At 46.6% G+C, this 27,924-nt stretch overlaps 1 protein-coding gene and 1 long non-coding RNA gene across 2 annotated transcripts in view; both read left to right on the top strand.

Moving 5' to 3' along the window:
- The first annotated feature begins 3,932 nt into the window (after positions 1 to 3,932).
- Positions 3,933 to 27,924, top strand: part of LOC144108228 (chorion peroxidase-like) — a 31,656-nt gene continuing 7,664 nt past the window's right edge. The window contains exons 1-9 of the mRNA XM_077641507.1: positions 3,933 to 4,074; positions 4,895 to 5,069; positions 9,220 to 9,452; positions 12,576 to 12,770; positions 15,955 to 16,089; positions 25,143 to 25,164; positions 25,232 to 25,441; positions 26,659 to 26,796; positions 27,673 to 27,897. Coding sequence (XP_077497633.1) covers positions 3,933 to 4,074; positions 4,895 to 5,069; positions 9,220 to 9,452; positions 12,576 to 12,770; positions 15,955 to 16,089; positions 25,143 to 25,164; positions 25,232 to 25,441; positions 26,659 to 26,796; positions 27,673 to 27,897 — 1,475 coding nt within the window. The remainder of the gene's footprint in view (positions 4,075 to 4,894; positions 5,070 to 9,219; positions 9,453 to 12,575; positions 12,771 to 15,954; positions 16,090 to 25,142; positions 25,165 to 25,231; positions 25,442 to 26,658; positions 26,797 to 27,672; positions 27,898 to 27,924) is intronic.
- LOC144106736 (uncharacterized) lies at positions 19,572 to 22,834 on the top strand. The gene is made up of 3 exons (XR_013309102.1): positions 19,572 to 19,674; positions 20,510 to 20,620; positions 22,706 to 22,834. It is a non-coding gene; the product is annotated as an uncharacterized LOC144106736 (long non-coding RNA).

Here is a 27,924-nt window from a genome sequence, read left to right on the forward strand (position 1 = left end):
AGGCGAGCTTGTAGATGATGACAGCAGAGCATAATTTTACAACAGAACAAACTTTGCACTACTTTACTCATCGACCGGGCAGGTTAGTGCCTAAGTAGCATCACATTACATGCTAAGCATGGAGCCCCAGCTCAGACTGAACTGCATCCGTTTACATGCGCTTTTAAGCACTTGATTAACAAAGGACTAAGGGCGGTCATTTCCAGTGGCCCGCCCAAAGCATCAATTCTCCAATCCAAAATAACATGCGAGATGGGGACCACCCCTTGGGCTGGGCTTAGCCTCGACCCCAGAGTCTGTTAACAATACAAACTAAATAAACAACAAAAACGCCACCACTCTCTCTCAAGTGAGAGTATACACAGGCTCTCTCTTCGGAGCTAATTCACTAGCGCCTGTCTTTCCACATTCTTGGCGAGTACTGCCTGTCCGCCATGACAGGTGTCCGTCGCGGCCCTTCTGGGGAGCTGTGGGTGCCTTCCCGGCGATAGCCCACGACAAAGGGGGGGGAGGGAAAGAATGTCGTCTTCGCGGTTTCGCATAGCGTCGGCTGTGGTACGGCGCGCTCTGGCCCGCTGACAGCTCCCTTGTCCTGGAATGTAACCGGAAATTGGGGAGGACAAAGCCCGTTTCCCCGGGGCGGCGGCGGGACCGGTTTTTCTGGTCGTCACCCAAAGAGCATGGCTGGGCAATTGATGATGCCGCTGTCACGGGTCTCCGTCTATGCCGCGCCGTCGAACGTGGACCCTCGCAGCACACACGGAATGTCACAGCAGCAAGAGACGCGAACCGGCCAGATCTGGAACCGGCCAGATCTGGAGCAAACTAGAAATTCAGCGTTCGAATGGACGCTGCCCGCTGTAGCTCAAACAAAACAGAGCGGTTTAATTGTAACGGTATGTAGTTTGCAGCACCCAGATTATAAGCGCGCACCTGTTAATTTTTTGTGGGATAACATATAACCTTCATTTCAGCAAACAGCCGGCGTCGTGTAGACTAATCTTGGTGGGCAAACTCTCCTTTCGCTCTCTCTCTCTCTACCTCTCTCTGAATTTAGTACCACGACACAAAACAAACTTAACAAAGAGGCGCGAAAATAATGTACAGGAAGGACTAATTAGTTATAACTAATTTAGTAGCAAAAGCCCCGTGCCATTATTTGCTTTGTTTTTCTTCATATTATACATGTAATCTCTCTCTGTTATGCCTATGGCCCTGAGGGCACATGAAATAAATATATAAATGAGCGAATTTTATGACCGAAACTTGATATTTTCCCGATGAGGCTTTTTAATGCTATTGCGTTTAAGAATAACACAATGATAATTGTTACAAGCGAGGGGATAGGTTCGAGTTCTTTGCAGTACTGAAATCATCGTGCCAGTTCACAAAAGCATTTTTTTTTTACCTTGTAAAGCACGCTTCGAAAAATTAATGCAGCACTTTGCAGAGACACTCTGTGCATTTTATAAATGACTAAACTGTCACGTAGCACTCGTGTCGACGGGAGTATTGGGTAGTGTAACAAAACCTACCAGGTAACAAGGTACTTTTAGTGTCAGGACGACAATGGGACAAGAAGGAGCAAGAACATGGGACCGAGTTTTTTTTCTCAGTTATCATCTGTCCTCTTTGTACCGCAAGGGTGAATTCGTACTTCTAGACGGGTAAGCTTCTTTTTAGTTCCGTGTTAAAATATAATGAAATTCAAAAATTGCAAAGAATGGCCAACCTTGAATAGGATTTTAGAAACCATGGTAACTTATCTCCTTTTAAATTTTGCCTGAAATACCGTTAGCCCCTGGTATTTCTAGCGGGATAATAAAGTGTGGCATTATATTTATTTTCGGTGCAAAATGAAACGCCAACTGCAGACTATATTTCGTTCAGCTACTGTTGCTGGGTAATAATAATAATTAATAATAATTGGTTTTTTGGGGAAAGGAAATGGCGCAGTATCTGTCTCATATATCTTTGGACACCTGAACCGCGCCGTAAGGGAAGGGATATAGGAGGGAGTGAAAGAAGAAAGGAAGAATAGGTGCCGTAGTGGAGGGCTCCGGAATAATTTCGACCACCTGGGGATCTTTAACGTGCACTGACATCGCACAGCACACGGGCGCCTTAGCGTTTTTCCTCCATAAAAACCCAGCCGCCACGGTCGGGTTCGAACCCGGCTGGGTAACATCCCTTAATAAAAGAAACGGCAGTGAATATTACCTTGAACTAATTGATTTTTGGTTGCATTTTTTGTTAGCCCAATGACGGAATATCACAAAATAATTCTGAAGCTTACCGTAGCTTATTACCTCAGTTGCCATAACGTTCTACGTTGATGAGCACCCTATTCCGCCTGTCATTTCCGGTCGTCGCTAACGTGAGCAAAAATAAAATATTCTGCCCTCCTAACCTTAATGATGGAGTGTTATTACATTGTTTATACAGGGTGCCTCACGTAACTTGAGCCAAGGATTTCAAAAAGCTGTGCACCGGAGCCGCATGAGACCAACGACATATTGTTTCCCGTCGTGTCGCGTTCCTCAGAGTATTTTTGTCCAATTCCGCTTACTTAATTTATTAGCTAAATTTATTTATGAAAAATTTTATTATTCACTTAGGGTGACGTGCGTTTTGTCAAGTTGGAGAGGGGGTTACGAAGCATCCGATCCAGTTTTTTGTCGCGACGTATTTCCTACGTGGTCCATTTTGTAGCGAGAGCTACGCTACGCTACCCAGTCAGGCATTTCGCCTCGAGCCTGGGAGGCCGGTAGTGCGCATGCCCGAAACCAGAGAGGAGCAGTAGGTGCGCGGCGTATGACGTCAGAGTTCGCCGACTACGCCCGCCGGCGCCGTGCGTGAATGCGCATGCGCGGCGCATGACCTCAGAGCTTGGCCGCAGCCGCGGCCGCGTGTGGGGTCGTGAGGATAAGCTGCGTATGTGTGGCTGTGTGTATAAAAGCTGAGGTGATACGACTCGGCGTATCACAATCGCTTCGTATGGGTGACGAAAAGGAGACTCCTGTCGCCGGTATGCGGCGGCATCGTCAGGAGAAGATCAATTTTTCGGACCCAGAAGTCGTCGCCAGGCACTTGGCCGCTCTGCAGAAGAAGAATGAACATCAGAAGGCTAAACGAGCAGCGGAGACGCCAGAGCAAACAGAAGAATGTCTTGCCAAGGGGAGACGCCTAGCGGCGGAGCGTAACAAACGGCGCATAGAAGCTCGCATGGTTCCTTCGCAATAAAATCAAGATGAAGCAATGGCAACAGCATCATCATCAACAACAATTGAAGAGGAGGATGTAAAGGCTCGTAGTATAACTGACCACGCAATTCGACCAGGGGGGAACTGCAGCTCTCGATACGTATATCCTGGCATTGCTGAGGTAAACCTCTGCCAGTTTTTGTTTTTAAAGAAAGCCCGCTAAGTATGAAAAAAGAACGCGTGATTGTGCTCTAGCGCAACCTTTTTTCAGAGCCGCCAAACGCGTTATGAAGGAAGAAATCGCGCGCACTCCGCGTTTCCAAGTGAATGCGCATCAGCATATCCTTCAAGAAAGCGCGCGCACTGATGTGGGAAAGTGTTTGGCAGGCCACCGAAAGTCTTTCTATGCCTAGCAGCCTTCTTCATACGTACACTCGCACGTTTTTTTTTTTTTTTTGCAAAAGCACAGTTAGGTCTAGAAAGATCCCTGCGTCTGAATAAACATCTTTTTCAACCTTTGTCCCCTGGAAGGTGCGCTACACTTATAGGCCAACAACAGAGGCTGAGCAAGTTGCAAAGCCTGCTTTAGCTTTATTTTTTTCACAGGTTCACTTTGTTCCGTTCGTTTTGTGTTATTAACAATCTCTCTCTCAGATGTTGATAGCACTACTTCAGAATGGCTGGATGCTTGAAAAACTTCGCAGGGCGCTCCTTCTCGGCCTGTTGTACATGGTTTCCGTGTCCCGTGTGGGCCGAGGAGCTGGAATCTCAAGCGAGGTGCTTGACCGGCTGGTCGAAAATACCCTGGAATCTCTGGAAAGCAGAATGGCCACCCTGCGCAAAGATGAGATCGTCGAGCGACAGGACAGTGGTATGTTCGAAAGAGAGGTCCATGCGACAGCTAGATTTATAGCATGGAATCGTCTTTAACAAATTGGACCGTTGTGCTGCTCATCCCAGCCGCTAACTCGCCGACGTGGCTCATAGCCTTGCTCGGCGTTCTGCTTCCTAACGGCGTCTAGTGGCGCAGAGCCGAGCCCACCACTGCGGAATCCGTGTTTTGATCGAGGTAGATTGCCAAAATGACGGCAGATCAGATTTCAGAAAAGGTTTAAGTATCTCAGAAGCAATGCGCAATTGCACAAGCCGATGTCTTCCTTTAAAATATCATTTACGTGCCATAGTACCAAGCTTCAGGACTTAAAATGTTATGAATACTTTATTGCTGATCTAGATCATGTTGGTTAACCACAATTCAAATAGTTGAACCTCGTTATAATGAAGTTGAATGAACCCGGCTGCGCCTATAACGGAGCTGCGTTATAGGCGCAGCTCCGTTACAGTCAGTGTTGGCTAAGCTTCGAAGGGGAATTGTCGTTCCTTCGTTATATTCGTTATTTGGTTATAAACAGTTTCGTTATAACGAGGTTCGACTGTACTCTAATCAGACAAATTTGTTTCTTTTTTTTTACAATTTTGCCATTTTTGTTTTCTGGACTCAATGTACTAACAAAGTTCTCCGGCGTTCTGCATGTCTGTATGTGCTCGGAAACTATGACAGTTTCGTTACTTCATGAACTCATGACTCTTTTATTAATTATATTCGAACGTACGTGCGGGCTTTACCCCTAGCCGCAACATTTAAACTACATGAGAACACACTATGACGTAACACTGTATACCATAAGCAGAGTTGTGCCTCGCGACGCTCTCCTCAGCTCCACACCGCAGCCTTCGGTCAGCGGCGCCCTCGGGCTGCCCCTTCGCTTCAAGGCAGCGCCGCGGCTTTGACTCCCTGGAAGCCCAAGAGCGCAGCGCGAAGGTGGCAGCCATCTACGAAGAGACAACGCGGGATCTACTCGCCAGGTGAGTAGCAGCGCTGCATGGGTAAGAATTTCTGCATTACCATCAAGCTAAGCAATTCTATCCTTCATGTTTTTTTTTTTCCTCTGTGAATCTATGTTTGCCGAAGGTGAGTAGGGGACACTGCAATCTTATCCTTTCATTTTCGGTTAATAGAAGAGCTGTGAATTGAAAGCATACCTAAACACCTCTGCGTTTTCCTTCCACGAAAAGTCCACGAAAAGTCCCCAGATATGCAACCTGGGGGGCAGACGGACCACCTAGGTTACGTGACCTTTTGATGTCATCATATATAACATGCCCACCTGATCCTGAGCAAACTTCTCACCATGTCATAATCACCGACTCTCGAGGGGCTTGTCGAAACGCCGAGCAAGGGTGGGCTACTCCCCTAGCTTATAGCATCTATAAAAATTGTAGCCGAGACTCGGATCCTGCGCACCGATCTCTCGTTTGGGCTTCAGGTCACCAAGGCCTCCGCGGAAACGAAGCAGCTGACGCCTCCGCCCGCGCGCTCTCTCTTCGGGCATTTCCTACGGGACCCAACACTGACCAGGACTCCGATTTCAATCCGGTTTACACTTTTAAGGAAGTATGCGATTATTACAAATCCACGCACCAAACTTTTCTCACTCCGTGCAAAGTGCTGAGGAAAGCCAACGAGCGGATACTCCTGCGCTTGCTCACTAACACGATGCTGCGCCCGGCAACTCTAAAGCATTTCAATCCTCAATTCGACGGGCGGTGCTCACACTGTGGGGAGGTGTCTGACACCTACCACATGGTGTGGGCCTGCCAGCAGAACCCATCCCTACCCCCTATCCCAAACCGCTCCCGAGAAGACTGGGAGGCGACCCTGTCCGGCTGCTGCACCCTCGAAGCCCAAAGGGCCTTAACGCAGCGCGCCCTGGCTGCGGCAACCGCCAATGGGGTGCCTGAATAGGCATCCCACCTAGTGGCTGTAAGGGCGTGACCATCAGGTCACGACCTCCAACACCTTTCTCTATCATTATTAAATGTTTTCACCACCACCCACCATGTCAGGCGGCAGTTAAATTATAGACTAGTCGCGAGAGGTTGCTCGGGAAGTGCTATCTGGGTCTCACAACCCCCCCCCCCCCCCCTCCCGGTGGCAGCACCTGCCATCGCAGGGCAGCGGCGCATCGCTTAGCCGCTGCCCCATTGCGTCAGGAGCTGTATGAGGACTACCAGGGATCTGTAAATGTGAAGCAGAGAATGACCGATTCTTCATATATGAGCATCAACACATTAACGCAGTCGCGTCATGCCCTTAAGCCAGAGCTTAAGTGTCCCCTCCAGTTTTTCAATCTCGTCGTCCCCGTCCTATTTGATTGATTAATCCAGTCAGCGTGAAGAGAAAGACCATGAGCTGGAACGCAACGACTTTGAGTCCGGGGCTATGTCATTGAACTGATGCTACCGGTGGAAATACACCGCTACAACCCCATAAAGTAAGCACCCGCGAATCGGGGGCTACTTGGTAGATAGCAGCGGTAGGTGATGAAGTATGTTCTGAAGCACGCCGGGCTAAAAGTTTGCCCCTAACAGCAACCACATACACAATCTTCCACCTCCGCAAAACCTCTACATGACTCGCTGGAAGACAAGCTCTGCCAAGTTGCAATAGCCGCAGTTGCAATATTCAAATCATGGCGCCCCAATAAAAATGGCGATGGCCCGTCAATCACTGCACTGATGTCTACCGTGGAAAGCAAAAGTGGTGGATACAAGGCGAGCTTCGCATAAGCTGCATCGCAGTGGCACGTTTTAGCGTTTTCGATAAGATGGAGCGTGACGGTTAGAAATGAAACTTGCTTGTTACAAGGGCTTATCTTTGACACAGTGTAGTTCGTTCAGTCCGGCACAATGTAGTTCAGTCCAAGCTCGCGTGATATCAACTACTTTTGCTCTCGACTGTACATAGGAGAATCTTCAGGACTAACGTTTACGGTGATAGATGCATATGTGACTTTCTGTGGTTACAGGCGACGTTATGGTGTTACTAACCCATAAAAGAAAACGCTTGCGTGCGCCTGGTTCCCCACAGATAATGCTATCCATGTGGGCCCGAGCCATGTGAGACACGCAGGCCCAGGAAAGCCTGCCTATTCGTAGGTGCACTAATGGGCGTCAAAAGAATGGGGTACGGGAGAACTGTCGTCGCGTCGCAGTACTTCACCGCAGGAGAGGGCGGGGCGCTTCCTAGCTTTTCATTTATAACCACTTCAGGCGCGATGACCACATATGTGAACATGCCCTAAGCCTAATTATACTGTCGCACACAAGGCGAACTTTAGCCTCCTTGAATTGCACGTCCTAAACATTTATACCCTGCCTCTCACGTCTGAGGCTGCTTCTATTGCAGATACGGCTAATTTGGTTCGGAAACAAATTGTAAAGTTCGGCGTCCGTGCGTTTAGTGGCAGGACGAAAAATTTGCTTTTATTTTTGCGCGCTTTCACTTCAAATGGTCGTTTATCACGCAGTTTAATAGGCGAAATGCGTAAATAAGTTGATGCGCAAATGACTCCCCACTTTTCATTGTCATAGACAAAAAATAATGTGCTGTGGTGGACTTTCAAATTTTTGCGTCCACAAATGTGAATATCGCGCCTTAATGCCCAAAATCTACGAGCGCCGTTTCCTTGTCCTGATGTGGCGTTTTTGTGACAAAGTGCTGCCCCTGTTAACTGCAGGTTTTCAAAATCAAGCATCTCAAAGGAAAAAAAACTGGAATCATTTTGAGCTCTGAAGCGTTGTTTGCGTATATGGCCAACAATGATATCTTTGACAGAGACTTTTTCTGATAGTGAAACGGAGGGGAATTCAGCATGTTGCAAAATGTGGGCGAATCGTTTCGATAGTTGTTCAGTAACGATGGAGAAAGAGCTGAAGATAGGGAGAGGGAAAGGAAGCCCTCGCGAGAGGATTTCCGGAAATGGAGACCTTGCTCTTACCTGTGCGAAAGTACTGGCATTGCCAACATGGCTGAAACCACCACGGGCATTGGTGAAGGTGGTACAGTTCGAAAGTGCATTGAAGCTCCAAAATCTGACGTCGAAGCTGAAAGCCCTAAACTCATCACCGGGCATAAAAAGTTCATTAGGGATGTCGACGAGCCAGATGTTTTATTGTTGTTGTACCCAATGTCCACAATAAGAAGAAATTGGCCCCATCCGGTCACCTCGCATTTTAATTCACTCGCTTTTTACAATACTTGGTCGGAATTGGCGAAGCAAAACGCATTATATCTTATCGCCTTTAAAACTGATATCGCAAGTCGCCTGCAAGAACGCACCTCTGAAAAAAACACAGCCACACAAGCAATAAAAATCAAACAGTCGGTTCAAAAGAGGCCTCACAGAAGCTTTGCAGACGACAAACCAATTCGCAGTGCTGGCTGCATTGAGTGGTCCGTCTTGTAAGTCTGCCAAGACCGGAGCAGTGTAGACGTGAAAGGTGCACATTAAATAGCCGTATTTGGTGCAGGAAACGCGGAATATTTTCCTGTCTATCTTCAAAAAAGAACAGTTTTTATCTGTTTCACAAGCAGTGCATTAAAGTACAATTTTCTGAAGCTTATCTTGTCATGCATAAACATCTTTCAGTGTTTAAGAATGAGTTAGAGATGAGAAAAACATATTGAGGCGGTTTTGTTCATGCACCATTTTTGAGACGTGATGTCCACATATGTAAACCCAACGAAAATGTGCGAATATGTAAAAACATTTGCCGTAATGTTCTACATCTGACTTCCAGTAGGTCTTCTGATCGTGGTTTACTCAATAATTTTTCATCTGAGCAGATTTTCCCGCTGCATAAAGAGGCTGATCGCGCATTAAAAAAAAAAAAACTACGATGCTTTCTTTTCTGTAAGTGCAAGAGGCATTGGCTTATACTAGCGATACAAATGTTTCCAACTTTTTCAGTACTTGTACTTATTTCTTCAATCCATTCATTATTGTGCGCGTTCTACCTTTTCAACTCAAAAACCTGAGGCGCTGAATAAATAATAAATAAATAGTGGCTGAATAGATAATCTCCCCTTGGGAAACTATGTATTCCTGCATGACATCCGAGCCCTTTATGTTTTTAAGCGAACCAAAAATTATTTTCGTCTGACCGATTCCAGCTTAGGCGATGACGCCAGGGCAAGGGAGGCGGCACTGGGGCTTGCCAACAGGAGGCTCCAGAAACGGGAGGCCAGTGCCAGCTGCAGTGTCTGCCCCGTGCCGCTGCCAGCTTCGTGCGATCCGTCCAAGCCTTACAGGGAGCTCGACGGGAGCTGCAACAACCTGGACCATCCACAGTGGGGGCAGGCGTACGCCTGCGAACGAAGGCTGCTGCCTGCCGCCTACAAAGATGGTACGTCGCAACTGCCGACGTCTTTTGGAGTCTCTGATGGCAAACTAAGGAAGGCTGGCCTGTACGCATAGATTACCGCTTTATTCAATTATTTATTCAGTTTTGCCCACAGGACCGTACAGGCTTTGCAGAAGGGAGCGGTCACATAGAAATGCACAACAAACGATGATGAAGATGATGAAGGTGAATTTTTATGGCGCAAAGGCAGCTTTGGCGAAAGAGCGCCATGGCACAAGGTACTTTTCATTTCACAAGGTGGGGTCAAAGACCCTTTTTCCAAGCATTTCACCCTAAAGAAGCCGAGCACCAGGCAGGGGAAAGCTTGTACCCATTGTATCACCGGTGGGTACCCGGCGGCACTGGGGATCCAACCCCGCACCTCCCGCATGCGAGGCGGATGCTAAAGCCACTGGGCCACCGCTGCGGTCTAAATGCACAACAATGTGAAAAAGCAGGTGCATAAATTATTGGTCCTATATATACAATTATAGCCAGGAAATATACAATAAATTCATAAGTGCGTACAATCCAACAAGCCTAGTTTAACTGCACACATACCCTTTGAAAGGTAGAAAAACCAAGAGTTGAAAAACAGGTGCCACCAACATGGACTGTTCTTGCAAGCAAAGTGCGAAGACTCCTAGGCCGATCTTTTTCTTAATGCGGATTTCTGAGGATAGGCTACAGCGCTATTCATTTCAAAACAGTGATCGCCGTTTCCATCTCGGTCTGTACGTCGCTAGTTCAAATTAAGTGGAAAGAAATTGTTCCGATTTTAAAGTTGTCTTTTTTTCAGCAATTGCCGCCAAACAGCTCTAAATGGAGCCAATCAATCTTTTTTCTACAGGATTAATTAGCCACTAGCGTCCACCGAAGCGCAACCAAACGAATACAAAGGAAAGCTGTGCAGTTTCCACGGAAATTTCGTACTTGAAGAAGAATTAGCCCTGGTCGGGTGTTCAACATAGAAATTTCTGTGAAAGCTGTACAGCTTTTCTTCGTAGCTGTATGGCTGCGCTTGGGTGGACGCTAATAAAAAAATATTGGTTAGCTTTTTTTAGTGTCTCCACTGACTCCGCTCCCTAACGTACCATCTTCCGGTGTTCTGGTGACGCTCGATACATTCCCCCGGAGGCCGATCAGCTTTCCCACATCGCAGATGCACCGGCCCCTCCGCCAGTGAATATATATTTTTTTACGTCACGTTTTGCCCTCAAGTCCGGCCCTCACTTTCTCCCGTACACGGCACTGCAGTACGTACTCAATCGACCGCTTCCTTCACGCTGCGTGCCCTCCAACTATCTTCACCACAGGAGATACCCCTGGGCGGGACCCAGCAAAACACAGCTCGGTCGCTCAGCACGTCACTATACCGGTGCGCCACCCTCTTCGCCATCGCGCTAGACTGACGGGGCAATTCAGTCATCGCACCGCTGCTCCATGTCAAGGTCTAGCACTTGCGATTTCTATCGCGCTTACACCCGGATTAGCCACCGCACCCGTACCGCACCTGGCATCCAACCATCTTCGGGCCTGCTCACCCCGCGATCACGTCCTGCTGTGCGCCAGCCAAGCTCGACATCCGTGCTTATAACGCGCACTGTATGGCCATCCATAGACCTTTATACCCCTGTCACACGGGACTTCTTCTCGGCCTTTGCCGTAAAGTTGTCTTATTGCACTAAAGGAGGAAAACCGAAAAGGAGCAGCGACGCTGCTACACGGCAAATCCAAAGGAGCTAGAACGCGGCCTCCGTGAATGCCAAAAGTCACCGCTGTGTGTGAAGCGGCGCTAGTAACATTATGAAATAAAATCAGACGGTAGCACTTCAGCTAAGAGTGCATTCGTTTATGTTGGAAAAAGTAGCTATCACGATAATAAACGAGCGTTCTGATGGTGAGAAACGGATATTTTGAAACAAAGTTTCTTTTTTTTTTTTCATCGTTCTCGGTCCGACCACGGTAGGCGCACTTTTCCGTTCGGCTCCTCGTTCTTTGTGCACACAAGCAAACTCAAAACACGCACTCAACAAAGAGCAAACGAAGAAAAAACAGCAAAGCAAGATGCGCAAGCACGTGTGTGTCGATGCGGCTGCTGAAAAGCGTTCAAGTCCTTTCTTAGCAGTGTGGATGTCTTTAGTCAATTAGCCTCCTATACGGTTAAGTGCACTGTAACGCAAAATTAACCATTGAATAAGATAAATTAGATATTTTTTACGGTTTCAAAACTAAAAATTGCGTCAATTTTTTATGCTTTGAGCTCGCTAGCTGGCGCTGCCGTCTGGGTTGTTTCTTTAAGCAACTTTAAGGCCGCTGACGGCCGCCTTTATTGCTACGGAACTTTATCGCAAAGGTCTCGACGCTTTGCCGTGTAGATGCGCGTCACGCGCCTTTGGGGCAAAGGACCTTAATTTCTAAGGCCTTACAAGTGCCCGTGTGACAGGGGTATTATACGCCTCCAGGCTGCCCAAGCAACCTTATGTACCGTCTTTGGCGAAAGTAACCAGACTGCCCGGTTTGCTTCTCAGTTGTATAGCGAACACTTATCGCACAAATCAAGCTATAAATCACTGTGAGGTAAGTAGAACCCTTTTCCTCACCTTACAATACCTTTTGGTTTCTAGAGAAGCCGTAAGGGCTCCATTATAAGAGAGAAGGAAACCATGCAGCCTGGTTACTTCGGGCAAATACTGTACATAGTTAACAGTGTATATAGCATCTTGATCGCAGAGAAAGCGCCAAGGGGGCGCATCTCTAGAGGCGCTACCCTCGACACTGGACGAAGGAGCTGCAGCCCAGGAGTGCCAGGGTGAACGTTCACGCAACACAGAACGTTTCAGCAACCGTCCAAGGCAGCAGCGTCGACGGCCCGCTCCACTGGCTCAGCAGGCGCTCCTCCGGGCCTACCGCAATGAACGAAGGCGGTCCTCATCCACACGCCGCCTTCCATATCATCAACCTTCGCTACAGGGTCATTTTGAAAAAAAAATTCATTTCGCAGTACTGCGATACTTCTGTCGCTCGCGTGTCTCGATCAACCGCGTCCCTTTTGTCCGGTTACTTCTTAGTGACTCTAACCCGAAGGTTGTTAACAACTTGATCATTTTGACTATTCCCCCGCAGGCGTGAGTGAGCCCAGGGTGGGAATAAGCGGCCGTCCTTTGCCCAGCGCAAGGCTTGTCTCGTACAAGCTGCATCCGGAGAAGAACGTACCTGACCGGCGACTCAGCCACATCACAATGGCGTTCGGGCAATTCCTAGACCACGACATTGCTTTCGTGCCCACGAACACGCTGCCTCCGTTGGAGACGTACCTGGGTATGCCAGCTGTTTTTACGTGAACGGCATATAGGACATGCATTGAAGACAATAATGAGATTATAATCGTCATCATCAGGGTCATCACACTTACGTACACTGGAGGGCAAAGGTCTCTCCTCTCTGATCTCCTATGATCCGTGTCATGCGGGACATATAAGCATGCACTGAAGTCAATAATGACATCATCATCATCATAATATTATTCTAACTTATGCCACTAATTCAAGCAGTGGGATCCCCTGTAATGTGTCGCAGTGGGTCGGATTAAACCTCATGGCATATTCAAGTGCTACAATGCCCCGCCCGCAGTGCAGTCGGACGCGCCATTAAATTTGTGCGTTACGCAGACCGCGAGAGTACTTTCAGGTCGTTCTTAAAAGCCACAGGCGTAAAGGTTTAGCTGCTTGAACACACCGCGAGGAACAAATTAATTGATTCTACGGGTTTCTTCTACTGGCTGTTACTTTATATAGAATGTTAACTCTGAATCTGAATTTTACCTTGTTGTTCAATTAGCTGAAAAAGTAGGCAACAATTTACACTGCATAAAGAAACCCGAGTGTGGCGTCACAAAAAAGATTAGCTTTATTTGCTACTTCAAAGCGAGCAGTTTCTGTCGGGGACTTTCTCCTTGTTCTCCTTAAAGGGGCGCTAAAAGGGGCTCTCAGTAAAGTTGTTTTATGCCTGGGTTGTTAAATGACGCCCCTTCACGATATCCTCCAGCAAGAATTTATTTAGTGCGTTGCATAGAAGCTTCCACGTATGACGACTCGTCAAGCGGCCTCACTGAGAGCGCTTTTTTGTTTCAAGTCAGTGCACCCGTCTATTTTTCTTACAAAGTTCGAACAGGCCTTGTCTCACATAAGATGGCGACATAAAGATGAAAGCAGGCACAGTATGCGATAAAAAAAATATATCAGCTCTTGCTTCTGAGCTACTCTGGGCATTGAAGCGTTAAAGCAACCAGCATTTACATGTCTAAATAGATGTCACATTCGCTGCAAAGCGACTAGAAAATAACCGATCGCTCGCTCGCAATTTCTTCCACGATATCAAAAGTGAAGCCGCCGCGGTGGCTCAGTGGTTATGGCGCTCGGCTGCTGACCCGAAAGACGCGGACTCGATCCCGGCCGCGGCGGTCGAATTTCAATGGAGGCGAAATGGTAGAGACCCGTGCACTGGGCGATGTCAGCGCAGGTTAAGGAACCCCAGGCGGTCGAAATTTCTGGAGCCCTTCACTACGGCGTCCCTCATTGCCTGGGTCGCTTTGGGACGTTAAACGCCCATAAACTAAGCTAACTATATCAGGAGGTGGCGTGCACGAGAGCAGCTGCATATATACACTATAAACACAAAATACCGTAAAAGGGGAGCGCACTCTCTAGTGCACTTCCTAATGGGAGAACGGACTCAGGACACGCCCTGGGGTAGATTATTGCCATAAATTAAAATACGGAATACTTATGATTGGCAAGGGATACATATTTGCTCTTCAGTACGTGCTAATTTCTTGCAGTTAGCAAGATTTTAACCGAGGTTTATATGTGCTCTAAATGCTAGCTGCAGAACATCCGCATTAAAAGCCTCCCCCCATTGCTAACTGCGCGAAGTTGCTATGCTTTGCGGTGAAAATATGCCTCCGTTGCCAAGAGTAAGCATTCCGTATATTGAGTGATCGAAGCCTACTTCGGAGCTAGCTTGGGCAGCGTACCCTGTCCTTATGTGCTAGAGAATAGTTTACTAGCTCCCTTACAGGGTAGTTGGTGTTAAGTGTGTAGAATTCAAAACAGCCAGTGGGGCCAATAACATAGCAACTAGCATTGAAAAAGGATAGGAAAAGAACGCATAGAGAAAAAAAGAAAAAGAGAAAGACCAAGACCGGGGATATTTGCTGCCCGAGAAAAATTTATTGCATTTGATTTAAAAGAAAGAAGGGCTTGGTACGTTACTTTCGAGCCTAAATTAAAAGGCATTGTGAGCAGGTTGTGGTGCCCCAATGCTGTGCGCGCGCGCGCGCGTGTTTGTATGTGTGTGTGTGTGTGTATTGTATTGTATTGTATTGGGTTTTATTGCGCATAAGCAACTTAGGCTATTATGCGCCAAACACATGGTATAATTTATTTCAAAAATTGGGTGTCCTCAGCGAATGTCCTTGTCCGGACAAGGACTCCGAGGAGCCCATCAAATCGAATGCAGACCTCAGCCTTCTTCTCAGGACTGAGAAAATGGATGACGTGCGTCATAAAATGATGCGCTGTGTGTGTGTGTGTGTGTGTGTGTGTGTGTGTGTGTGTGTGTGTGTGTGTGTGTGTGTGTGTGTGTGTGTGTGCGCGCGCGTGCGTGCGTGCGTGCGTGTGTGTGTGTGTGCGTGCGTGCGTGCGTGTGTGTGTGTGTGTGTGCGTGTGTGTGTGTGTGTGTGTGTGTGTGTGTGTGTGTGTGTGTGTGTGTGTGTGTGTGTGTGTGTGTGTGTGTGTGTGTGTGTGTGTGTGTGTGTGTGTGTGTGTGTGTGTTTCCTGATTCAATTGAGTAGGCTTCTAAAAAATTGACGCAGGTTCGTCGGAATTCTGCCGAATTTTAATGCAGAGCGAGAGCTGCTTTTCTGCAGTTCCTCCTTCACTCGTTTCTTCTGCAATTATTTCATTCTGTTGTATTCTACGTTATTTTTATTTTTCTCCTTTTTATTCCTAGTTTTTCACATTTGTTTTTTATTCTATTTTGTTATTTGTCGTTTTTACTGTTTATTATTTTTTCTTGTACTTCTATTTTATTCCATTTTATTTTCTGCTCCGCTGCCTTCCAAGGTCGTTCTTCACACCGACATGACCGTGAAGAACGAAAGGAGTAGAGCTTTCGCTTAAAACCGTGCACAGAATTGGGGCACCACAACCTCCTTTCATTTCGTTTTCATTTAGGCTCGAACGTAACGTACCAAGCTCTTCTTTGTTTTAAATAAAATACAGTAAATTTTTACCGGACAGCAAATATCCCCGGGCTTGCTATTTCAATGTGGTTGTTCATATTGTATGTTTAAACCACGTGCATTGCGGTATTTTAAAATCAGGTGGCAACAACGTCAGTCAGCCTTTTCGGCATGCATTCATCGCACTCTATTTACTGATAAGTTATGAAAATTAAATCTGTCTACTGTATATATCAACGTTCCTTTTTCGCTCCGTCACAGGCGTCCAGAACGGCTTCTCAAACGGCACCGTACGCATGGACATAGAGGTGCCCTCCGATGACCCATTCTACTCCCAGTTCAAGAACACGTCGCTGTTTTTTCTGCGCTCCCTACCCTGCTGCTGCTGCTACCTGGGTGAGTTTACTCTTTCATGTCCCAAGATCATCGCGAGCAAACAGCGTACCCATTTCTAAGCCTATCCACACACACATGTGGGTGCACAAAAATGTATAATTTGCAACCTAAGGGAAACATTTACGGACTCTGAGCAAGCCAACTCCTTTCTGAGGGTTTAGAAAATAAACCTCTTTCGCTAGTTCGGGAAAGCACCTAAAAAATTAGCTGCGGCTTAACTACTGCTGAACCTTGTTAGAGAGCGAGATCTGTGATGTATCGGGCAAGAAGACGCGGCTTGGCGTCTGTACTGTTGAGTGCGTTCCGCACACTGGATAGGCAGCGCGCCCACCCTGCCACCTTGGGAGGTATTAGTTAAGTTAATGGTTCATCTCGAAAAGTTCGTCACCCAATGAACGCTTCGGCCTATTCTACCGCCCTCTACCGATGAATCGATGAAAGGCCAAATGTCAAGCGGTGTGACACCATTGTAAACCACACACGGTAAGGCCTATAGCCACACTTGACCTCCGGCTCAGTTGAAGGTCAACCGGCAACGAACGGCGAAATCGGCTTTAATATAGCGTTGTGAAGCTCTCGATTCAAAAGAGGCATTTCATTGCTTCAAAACGGCGTACTACATATGAACACTTCCGAGGGGTGTTCAGGGACTCTTGCACAACTCCGAAGCAATGAAAGCCCCGTAACTGCAGGCCAGCAGTGCTGCGCATTCTGGCTTTGAAGGCTTCGTCTAGAGTCCGCAATGTGGGCGCCGGAAATATCGTGTTTAAGCATATGCGCCTGCAGGCTTAACGCCTCAGCTCCGAGGATTGTGATGTCTACCTGCGTGCATTGTCCTACATATTTTTTTCATGCAAAAAGTAAATTTTGCTTTATTTGATCTGTACCTATATGGTGACAGTTTCATCAATAAAAGACCTACCCACGCATATTTCTGTTAATTTTCACAGTTGTTTAATCTTTTCGTGTTTTGATGCTCGATATTACGCCAGGTGGCCTTAAAGAGCAACGATTGCGCATAAAAATAAGAGCTGCCCGATTAGTGTGTTAATGGGCCTGAAAGGGGGGGGGGGAGGGAGAGGGAATCCCGGAAGGGCCTGTCCCAATCCCTCATGAGAAAGCCATCCAACCGTGGGGCCCCAAAAAGGTTTGCACAGAGGGTATGAAAAGAGAAAGACTGTTAGATACCGAATCATCCATCATCTGCCCGCAAAAACTTTGTCTAGCTTATGTACGAACAGACATATTGGTCATTAAAAGCTGCTCTATGCGTTTTCCCTCTGAACTCATATACATCAGAGCGGGCCACACACAAAAAATATATATGTTAAATGCCGGGACTATACGCTCTGCCTACAACAACGTCACGAGGCTGGGTTGTTTACTCCGGTTAGCACCCTCACTGCCCCTCCAGAGCCGGCCAGGAAAATAACGACGAGCTTCCGCCTGCGAAAAGCCCGTGCCCCAACGTAGCACGTCTTCGCCGAAAGTAACCAGGCTGCATGGTTTGATTCCACTCTGAACACAAGTTCGCCTATAAGGGAGAAAAAGGAAGCAAGCTGCCCTCTAACGCACGAAGTGTACTAGAGGACACCCTATTCCCTTTTTGCTCATTTCTGTTTAAAGGCCGCCGCGGTGACTCAGTGGTTATGGCACTCGGCTGCTGACCCGAAGTTCGATGCTGGCCGCGGCGGTTGAATTTCGATGGAGGCGAAATTCTAGAGGCCCGTATGCTGTGTGATGTCAGTGCACGTTAAAGAACCCCTGGTGGTCGAAATTTCCGGAGCCCTGCACTACGGCGTCCCTCATAGTCTGAGTGGCTTCGGGACGTTAAACCTCCATAAACCATAAACCAAACTCATTTGTGTTTAGAGTGCTCATTCATATAGTGTATGACGGAAGCAAACAATAACTTACGCCACCCATAAAGCTCTAAATCTCTGCAAAGTAAGGGGAACCCCTGCCCTCTCCTTTCAAGATCTCTTGATCTCTGGGAAGCCGTAGAGGCGTTACTAAACGAGTGAGAAGCAAACTATGCAGCCAGGTTACTTTTGGCAAAGACTGTACCTCATCTACGCGCCTCATGTACCGATAGACGTTGCTGTTTTTCTCGCGATTAGAGTGTGCGATGTCTAATGGCGAGCGAATGACAGCCCCTCACATATGACGTCACAAGAGCCACACGACATCGTAGGGCAGAATTCGCCCGAGAAGGACCCGGGTCAACACCGCAGGTCGCGGTAAGGGGAGTTATAAAAATTGTTCGCAAATCATCGCGTCGCTTTTGAGGGCCTGTAGGCGTCAGGAACGCTGAATAGGCTTCACTCTACATAATGGACCAATTTTATACCCAGCATCAGAACCGTTTCGTGGACTCCTTAAAACAGCCAAATACACAAGTATCCCAGAATAGCCGGACAGTCATTAGAAACAGCGATCCCACGTAGAAAACTCGTATAAGCTTTAGGATGAAGCAGATTGCGGGTCAGTTAAACCAACAGAACAGCAGCCAAGACAATGCTATGTAAACAATAACAAGAAAAGTGTTCGCCGTTGAAAGACAAAAAGGGGCGATGGATTCCCTCGGAGAAACCTCATCTGCGCAGGGGACAGAATTTCACTCTGCAAAATATTGCGAGTTTTGGCAGCTTTGATATCGTCAGAATCATTCGTGAGTGCCAAGTGGCTTGATCATCATCTCGCTGGCTGTGTTAATGCACCAACTCGGATGCAGCAGCCAGTCGGAAACCAGACTTACGTACAACCATTTATCGAGAGAGCTGCCAATTTGACGTGGCTTTCATGTGCACACGCCTCTTCCAGGAGCTCATTATCTTATTTTTCCTCCTCAACAGTCGTGATTTGAGCGAGGAAGTTACACTCTATTACGAGCAGTTGCCCTTGTTAATTTTTTTTCCCCGTTTGCTAGCGCAAAAATGACGCATTCTCGATAACTATGGTTGCCGCGTAACCGCTATACGCTGTTGGATTAGCTCTCTTTGGGACTGTACACTACGGTAGCAATTCGTGCTAACTGGCGAGACTTAGTAAAGGCCACACAGAACTCTACAGCAGTATCAGCACTTATGCCTTGTTCGTCGCAAGTTGTTGTTGTCCTGCATGCTGTGCATGTTTTACAGAAGAGAACACAACCCTGCGCGTCAATAATTCTCCTCACTACGTTCTGTACTGCAGTATAGCTGAAATTCGAACTGATTAAAATTATAATTAGTTTTAATTTTTAATACCAGCGAAAAATGAAATATCAAGACTCGTCGTTTTAACCACAACATTCGGAGATCGCGATTCTCGTGTCCTTATTATCTGTATTATACTTAAACCTCTCTTTAGTCAGGACTCTGCCCTACATCGCACTAGAAGTGCGGTACAATTAAGTGCTTGGCGGGTTTTGTCATAGTAGTAGTGACTGTCGATCATCTTATGGCTGCGCTGATGACATATGTGAGATCAATGTTTTTGCAGGTCCCAGGCAGCAGTCGGATTCGAGGACGCCTTTCATCGACTCCTCACAGATTTACGGCATTAAAAAAGACATCACGGACAGCCTGAGAACATTTACAGGAGGTACGTCCTATTACTGTACACTTGATGCAGACTTCTTGTCTGGGCATGTTAACTGTGGTGAGGCCAACGTCCATAGGCAAACACAGTCGAGCCCACATATAACTGCCGCAGTTGTAACGAAATAGCTTCTAACGAACGAGAAAGGTGCTACCGTCAAAATATTGTTAAGACAGTAGCACTGCATCTCACATACGAGGGACATGGGGCTGCATCACACTATTATAGCGAACGAAAAGGTGCCAAAAACTCGCCCCCTTAGTCGAAAAAGTGATGCTTCCCAAAAGCGCGGACACTGAGAAGTGTCTCTGACGGGGGCATTGCAAGTGGGTAACAAGCACTCGTTTGCGTCGGGTCCGCCCGAACAAACAGAAAAGCCACAAGCCATCATCATCTACATGAGATAGAATGACTTTACCACAAGATATCACATTTAATTCTTATTGTGATTGCGAATGCGTTCTCAAAATTTTTTTGTGTTTGAATAGCTGAATGCGAAGTGACGTCATTATTATGTTAATCATTTCACGAACCAGCTAGCGATCATCATTTGTTGCACTGGTGAGTAAGCGGCTGTAAATTTTAAAGTTAACGAAGAAAAAGCTAGCCGATAACCCGTTACAGATAATAGACAGCTTGTTTCGGGAAAGTTTTGCAAATGACCCTGTTGGTCAAAAACGTGCTGTCAGACCTGTGGCTTAGTTCTTCTAGCTTTCACCACACTTTATCTCACCACGCAATCATACGGTGTTGAAGAAGCACGATTCGTAGGCGCCAGGACGAACGATCCATTCGTTGAGCGCATATCTTTGTCAAACTCGAGTCAACCTTCACGCAGGTCAACTGAAGGTGCAAGAAGTCGATGGATCTATACTCCTGCCACCCAGCCCCGACCCGGATAACGACACCTGCAGTGACCCAGAGAATGACTTAATCTGCTTCAAATCAGGTACACTGCAAATATAGTAAGCTTCTACAAATGGGAGTAAGACCCCTAATTGGCTCTGCGTTCCCAAGCACTCACTGCACCTGTACTATAACTTCACAGCTGTTCTAATTTTTTTCATCTTCATCGCTTACTTCCGCCAGCTATACACAATATATATAGTCAATAAGGCTTAAGTCACAGCTTTTGGAGCCTCCCGTTATGGAGGTTGTAAGACGTCTCGCCGTGGGCATAAAAAACGCTAAACGCTTCAAAAAGAAAAGGAATGCTGGACCATGCAATTTACGAGAAAAAAGGCCATAAGAATTACTAATACCATGTCATGTGGCTTCTGAGCTTTTCGCAGATCACCCACCGTGAGGGAGCACATAAACCGCACATTATCAAGCATATCGATACCTTGGTATTGCACATTTAGCTTGTACATCGCAGCACATCACCACCGCGTTATCAGGGACCTGCGACTCCTACATTCATCTATTTCAATTTGGGATAAGATAAAATTAGGAATTGAATTTACTCGCGAAAAACATGACCCGTGCCGCGATTGAAATGCGGACATAAGTTGGCAAGTGAGATCATTGGTGGCTTGTGCTTTATCTAGAGTTTCCCTTTGCCTTCCTTAGCCTCTGACATTAAGTGCCAGAAGCTCGTGATGAAGGTGGCTGTGACCTTGCTTAGTTGGTCTGGAGCTGTAGAAGACTGTGCTCATTAAAACACCAAAAGAACAAGGCATGCGGGACATGTGAAGTATGGCACGCTCCATTGGACAACAAGGCAGACTGTACATCGTCCACATATCGTAGCACTGTTCCGCATTTGCGTAACTACAGAAAGGAGCAGCCACGGGACTTGACCCAGGCAGTCTTATTAGAAAAACAAAAAATGGCTGACGGTTTAGCATTTCTAAGCACGAAATATTGTACGAAAGCATAGCGGACACCACCGCTACGTTCCTGGAAGTGCGATTGAGGTTTCCACTGACTCAGGGAGCCAGTTATTCGCGTCTTCAACTTAATTCATCGTCAATGCCACATTACCCAATGTACACTGGTGGCCTATGCTCCAGTGCCCCGTTTCTGCAGCAACGCTACCAAAGCCAACACGTATTGCTCTAGTGCCGTACGTGCTCCTGCTGCAACGTTGTCCACACCTACGCATGCAGTATACATCTCTCTTTCAACACCGCCACATAGCTCCAAATGCGAATATAAGTTCGACAGTAGTATTAGTTGATCAAGAAGGCGATGTGCAACGCACAGCACGAGAGTGTGTTGCAGTTTAACACGAGGCGTGTTCGGCTGCAGCGACAGCCTAGTGCTCTCGCGCAGTGGCCAGCCAAGCTGAACCTTTGGCGCAGCCGCGGGTTTCAATCCCAGTCGCGGATATTTATTTTATTTATTTTTACTTATGCATTTCACTTGGCATAAACCCAAGAGCATCGCAATATCTAGGTCGAGATTTACCCATTGGAATAGTGCTTGTGCACTGGAACTGTTTCGTGATACCTGCTAGAGATTTTTGGAATACTAATGGCAGTACTCCAATGACATGCCGAAACAAAAAAGGCGTAGAAGTAAGGTACTTGCTTCTTTCATCAGCTGGAAGTCAGCACTTTTAAATTTTAAGTCTCTGCTTTATCTCAAGCGCAGAATTGATACTAAAATAAAAAGCATAAAAGCACAGAGAAACTCTCGCATGCATTACGTCGTTTCCACAAACCCTGCTTCTAGTGTGACGTTTATTTTGGGACAACCGCCGACGGCATTCCCTGGTCTGTGCCGAGTACTACTGAAGGAGTAAAGCAGCACTGAGGTTGCGTATTTTCAGTTCCTTCGCTTTCTGCTTCTTGCGTGGTAGGAGCCGCATTTCCAACTAGACCATCATCAAGTCATTGCTTTGACAGATTACAGGCTACATAGTCACTCAAACGCGGATGAATTCTGTGCAACACCGAAATACCCGCTGCTGAAGAGAAGATAAAGCTGTCTGCATTTGATACCGTGGGTTTTTATCTCAGGAAGCGAGCGCATGCGAACACCTGGCAGGATGATTCATCCGCGAGGGCTTGGTTCCTGCCTCTTTCAGGTGACTTCCGGGTCAACCAGAACGCAGGCCTGGTGTCCCTGCACACAGTCAGTCTTCGCGAGCACAACAGCATCGCCTCCAATCTGGCAAAGATCAATCCCCACTGGAATGACGAGACCCTGTTCCAGGTCGCCAGGTAGGGTTATGCTTCCAGCTTGCTCCGCGATGTCCGTTAGCGTATCAAGATACGGACTGACAGAAAACGGGGAAACAAACGCAGCACCGACATAAAATTGGGGCCGCATTTTGTACAGTTTGTTTTCATTTAATTTGGGCGTGAGGTCATTCGTGACGGGAGCCACAGGCGGTGGCGAAGTAAACTACCAATAACAGGCACAGCTAGCTGGTCCGGCTGACAGCCGCATCCATTCCGGTCGACCCATTGAAACTGTGCTGCAAAAATTCATCGCAAAATCACAGCGGAGTTTGTTTTTTTTTCTCCAGGACGTGATAACCGAAGATAAAAATCGTCAGACGCGTCGAACACTTTGTAGTGCCCCGTTGTTCGCCGGCGCTGACGACGGTCCACCTGCACGGTGACATAAGAGGCCTAGGACAGTTTATGCAAAGCAGTGACATAATGAGCGCGTTTCTTCCATGAACACCGTAGAGCCTTCTCCCATGGCCTGCGCCACAGGGAGGAGTGGCTAATGACAGAGAACCAACTAAAATGGAAAGAATGGCTACAAAATAGGCCCCTGCTTTATATATCGAGGACGAGGACATTATAGCCCATTTATAGTCCTCACTTTTGAAATAACCTCCCGAGATCCGGAGCTTAAATTCTCTCGCCGATTTTTTTCAAGCTTTCATGATGAGAATCTGGATCCGAAAACATATTCGGAAAGTGTTCTGCGGAATTTCGAAATTTTGACTGTTTTCATTCCTTTTTGCTTTGCCCAATCTAGCCAATGTGTGCTTGTTGGTATACAGCAGTGGTGAGGCAAAGACCACCTTTCTTTATCCGCTTTGAATCTGCCCACCATGTGCTGTGTGGTGTACAGTTAATCGGAAATGGTTAAATTTCCGACGTACACGTAAAAATTAAGGCACTTGTCACTCAAATGTACGGCCCTCTTTGTAACTTGCACTGTTACAATTAATTAGACGTAATTCCAAGTGACTTCTCTTAAGTGGAAATTCATTTCAATCAGCTTACAGTTTCTAACCGCCGCCACAAAACGTGGTCGTGCGGATTTCAACCATTCTAAAACCTCTTCAAGAGGCCGGAAACAATGCGACTTTAATGAAGCTCACTGCTGCGCGCAAAGGTTCTAAAATGGTTCAAACACCCTCCCATGAATTTGGCGCCCGCAATTCTTTTGTACAATATATCGGGCGAATTTTTCATTTCCGTCTCAGTAAGATATATGGAGATCACTTCTAAGACGGTGGTGCACTTGTATTCCCCACCCCCTTTTTCGCAGTTCATGTTTTAGTCCACATCACAAGCTATTATTAAGCAAAAAAATCTATTGCACCTTTATGTATCTTTCTGTGGAATATGCAGTTACAAACGAAGCAAGTGTCTGAGCTGCCATATTGTCTCCTTATAAATGCATAATACAGGAATACCAGGCCTTTGTCCCTAATTTATGTACAAAGTATACAATGTGTTCACAATGTGGCATCTCTCTTTAGGCATTCTGGCATGCCGTACGCCAAGCGAACCTCAAGCGATTGAAGCTCTCATCTGAAGTGGCATTTTACTTTTTGATTTATATTTCCTATCGTAGGGTGAGACCGAATTTATGAACTCCTCGAAGTGGGAACGGCGTTAGTCCAACGATTAGTCGGCGTTAGTCCAACGGCGTTAGACCAACGAAGACGGCTGCGACGCTACTTTCAAAACTGTTTAGGTTTCCTTTAGCTATGTGGCTGCGCTTGGACGGATGCTAATGAATAGCAACTCAATTATCACAATCCTACACCACGGTGGGGAGTTCATCTAACGCAATGGACTAACACCCTTCCCAATTCGTGCTCTCGATCAATTCGGGCTCGTCCTACGGTCTACTCGCTGGTGGTCCCAGCTTCGTTCCTCGGGCCAAGAGAAATTTTTCTTCAGCTGCGAAGCTTCTATAAAAGCTGTTTGGCTTTCTCTGTAGCCATATGGTCGTGCTTGGATGGATGCTAATGAGCAATCACTCTCTTATCACAAATATACTCCAGCTTGCGGGATTGCTCTGATACATTGAACATGCAAGGGATGATTTCCATACGTACACTTAGTCGTCTGCTTCTTCTGGCTTCTACCGGCTCTAAGACACAAATAACTCCATAGGATGCCCCAGAACCCGCTCTGCAACCCGTTGCAGCCATTTTGTGTTCCTGTCCGCGTATTTGTTCCATGCATCGGAAGCGGTCTGCGAGGAAAATTTTCTGGGTGTTGACAAAGATTTTCGTTGACTGGAAATTACTGTCTTGAATCGCGCAGGATCAAATCCACAGACCAAACCGTAATAAACATCTTACGAATTTTCGCCCTCGTCCCCTACTTCTCTGTGTTTCCCTTTTTGTGTCCAGGAAGATCGTAGCGGCCAGATTCCAGCACGTTGTCTTCTTCGAATGGCTGCCCTGGATCGTGGGGCCTAAGGCCATGTCCGAGTACAGACTATGGCCACAAAAGAGCGGCTACACCGAGTACAATGCTCAAGTGGACCCCACCATGATCAACGAGTTTGCTGCGGCCGCTTTCCGCTTCGGCCATTCCAACGTCTTCGGACGCTTCGATCTGTGAGTGCTGACTCCAGTAAACGAAGCACCGTGATAAAATGAGAGATGCCCCCCGAATAGTTATCTGTATCAGCACCGCTGAGTGCACTGTAGTGCTTCGTGCGGTAGTGTTTCATGCCCGCATTTTTCGCACACAGGTCTCCAGCACAAGGCCACTAGAACTGCGCGACTAGTGGCCTTTGAACGTTAGCGCGTTGAATAAATAAGGAAACGGCAGTTGTTATAGTCGCATGCTCTTTAAAAAGTTACAAACTAGCACCTTTACACCGCTAACTATGCACATAAGCTTCCTTCTGAAATTTTAAAGTCGCATGTTTTTTTAAAAGTCACAAGCTATACACTTTTACAACACTAGAGCATTTTGCTAGGTATGCATATAAACTTTCTTTTTTAAAATTTTGTAGTCGCATGCTCTATAAACTTATTAACTAGCACCTTTACACCGCTAGAGCATTGCGCTAACTACACATATAAACTTCCTTTTAAAATTTTATAGATGCATGCTCTTTAGAAAGGTACGAATTAGCACTTTTACACCACTAGAGCATTTCGCTAACTATTCAAATAAAATTTCTTTTAAATGTTGTATTTTTATACTGTGCGAATAATCATATTTTTTCACAATCGCGGTGTTTTTCTATTCCGTTCTCACCGGCCATTTCAAAATTGTGTTTAGGGTTTGCATGCAGTAAAAGAACACAGCATGTGTAGCGATTACTTGAATAGTTCGTTGAGAGTTTACTTGGCGGGCAATTTGATCCATCGATATAATGCCCGTATTTTATGCCGATTTAACCTCCTGGCGAATTCACTCTCCTCAATGTCACTGCCATTTAAAGCATTGTTAGGTACTTGTTTCGGCGCTGCGAAAGTTTGCAGCTTCACTATCGAGACAAAGTTTTTACAATGCTGTTTTTTAGCAGCACTGCACTGCTGATACTGATGGCAAATAAAAACAAATAAAAAGCGAGATGTTCCGTGGACTATTTCCGTAAACGCGAAGGGGCAGCTTGTCGCGTACGTTAAAGGCAGCGCGGACGGAGTTTGTAATGTTGCAATCAGCCGGTAGGTACGAGCTTACTGAAGCATCCGCTTCGTTGCTTGGCGTAAAAACGGCTAAGGCGTAACAATTATAATTTCTTTTGCTAGTTCATCAACAAACTATCGAAATATTTCGCATATGTGCTTCGTACTGATACTCAATTGAAAACACACAGGATTGGAGCGACCGGTAGAAAGGAGGGAGCCATCATTCTCAAGGACACTTTCTTCCGGAACTTCGTATTCTACAACAAGGGAGTTGAAGATGCTGCCCTCCGAGGATTCATGAAACAGGCAATGCAGACGACGGACAGGTTGGCTTTACTCTTCTACTCTCGATAGCCAGTTACAGTGACTTCATTGGAAGCATGCCAGTCAGCCGCCGTCCAAAACCAAAATATAAATACTTTTCTTTTATTTTTTAATAATAAGAAGGGAATGACCTATTTCAGGCAACAACAACAACAACAACAACAACGACGACGACGACGCAGTAATAGTCTCGCTTCTCCCCATAAATATCAAACCGCGCCCCGAGGGAAAGGATAAAGGAGAGCGTGAAAATAAAAACAGAGAAAGAGCCGCCATAGCGGACGCCTCCAGATTGATTCCGAGCACCTGGGGATCTTTGTCGTGCATTGACATCGCAAAGTCGTTTGCAATTAGTTACTTACTCTGCGCATTGGTGTTGTGAGCTCATTTTTATCACTAGTCCTGTGGGCCTCTTTCAAAGCAAAAAATAAAAAAATGGGCAGCCAAAAAATTTGTGTCTGCACTCCTTTTAAAGTTGACTTGCTGCTTTGTTCGGCGTCACTAAAAATTTTAGACAAGTTGCTCGGCTTATAAAATTCTATCTTTTTGGTATGCAACACACAACGCAGCTACACTACAATCGAGAACTAACAATGAGCTCAACGGCTGAACCTGCATGACGCAACTGTGCGACGTGCAAGTTCACACATGTTCAGGGTCATCACTGAGTCGTCCGCTCAGTCTACTACTTTAAAAAACACAGCCTCTTTACTAGACACACCTCGTACACAAAAGCAGCCGCATAGCCATGGCTAGCATGGTCATCTGTTGCCAGATCATCTATCAGGACAGTGATCAACACTGTCGCCGTAGATTCCTCTCAATGAAATACAAATCTTCGTGCTGTCACTTCATCATAACAACGCCTGAATTCGCAGGTACGGTGACAAAGCGGTAACAAACTACCTGTTCCGGGATCCCGAGTCCCCAAACGGCAACGACCTGTTTGCTGTGGACATGCAGAGGGGCCGAGACCACGGCATCCGGCCGTACGCGGACTACGTCCAACTTTGCCGGAACATCACGCTCAGCTGCTTCGACGACCTCCACCGCTACAAGCTGATGCCCAAGTACATCGCCAAGATCTACTCGCAGATATATGAGTGCGTTTTCTCTTTCTTTCAAGGGCG

This window comes from Amblyomma americanum, chromosome 10 (assembly GCF_052857255.1).
Source record: "Amblyomma americanum isolate KBUSLIRL-KWMA chromosome 10, ASM5285725v1, whole genome shotgun sequence".
Taxonomy (NCBI): Eukaryota; Metazoa; Arthropoda; class Arachnida; order Ixodida; family Ixodidae; genus Amblyomma; species Amblyomma americanum.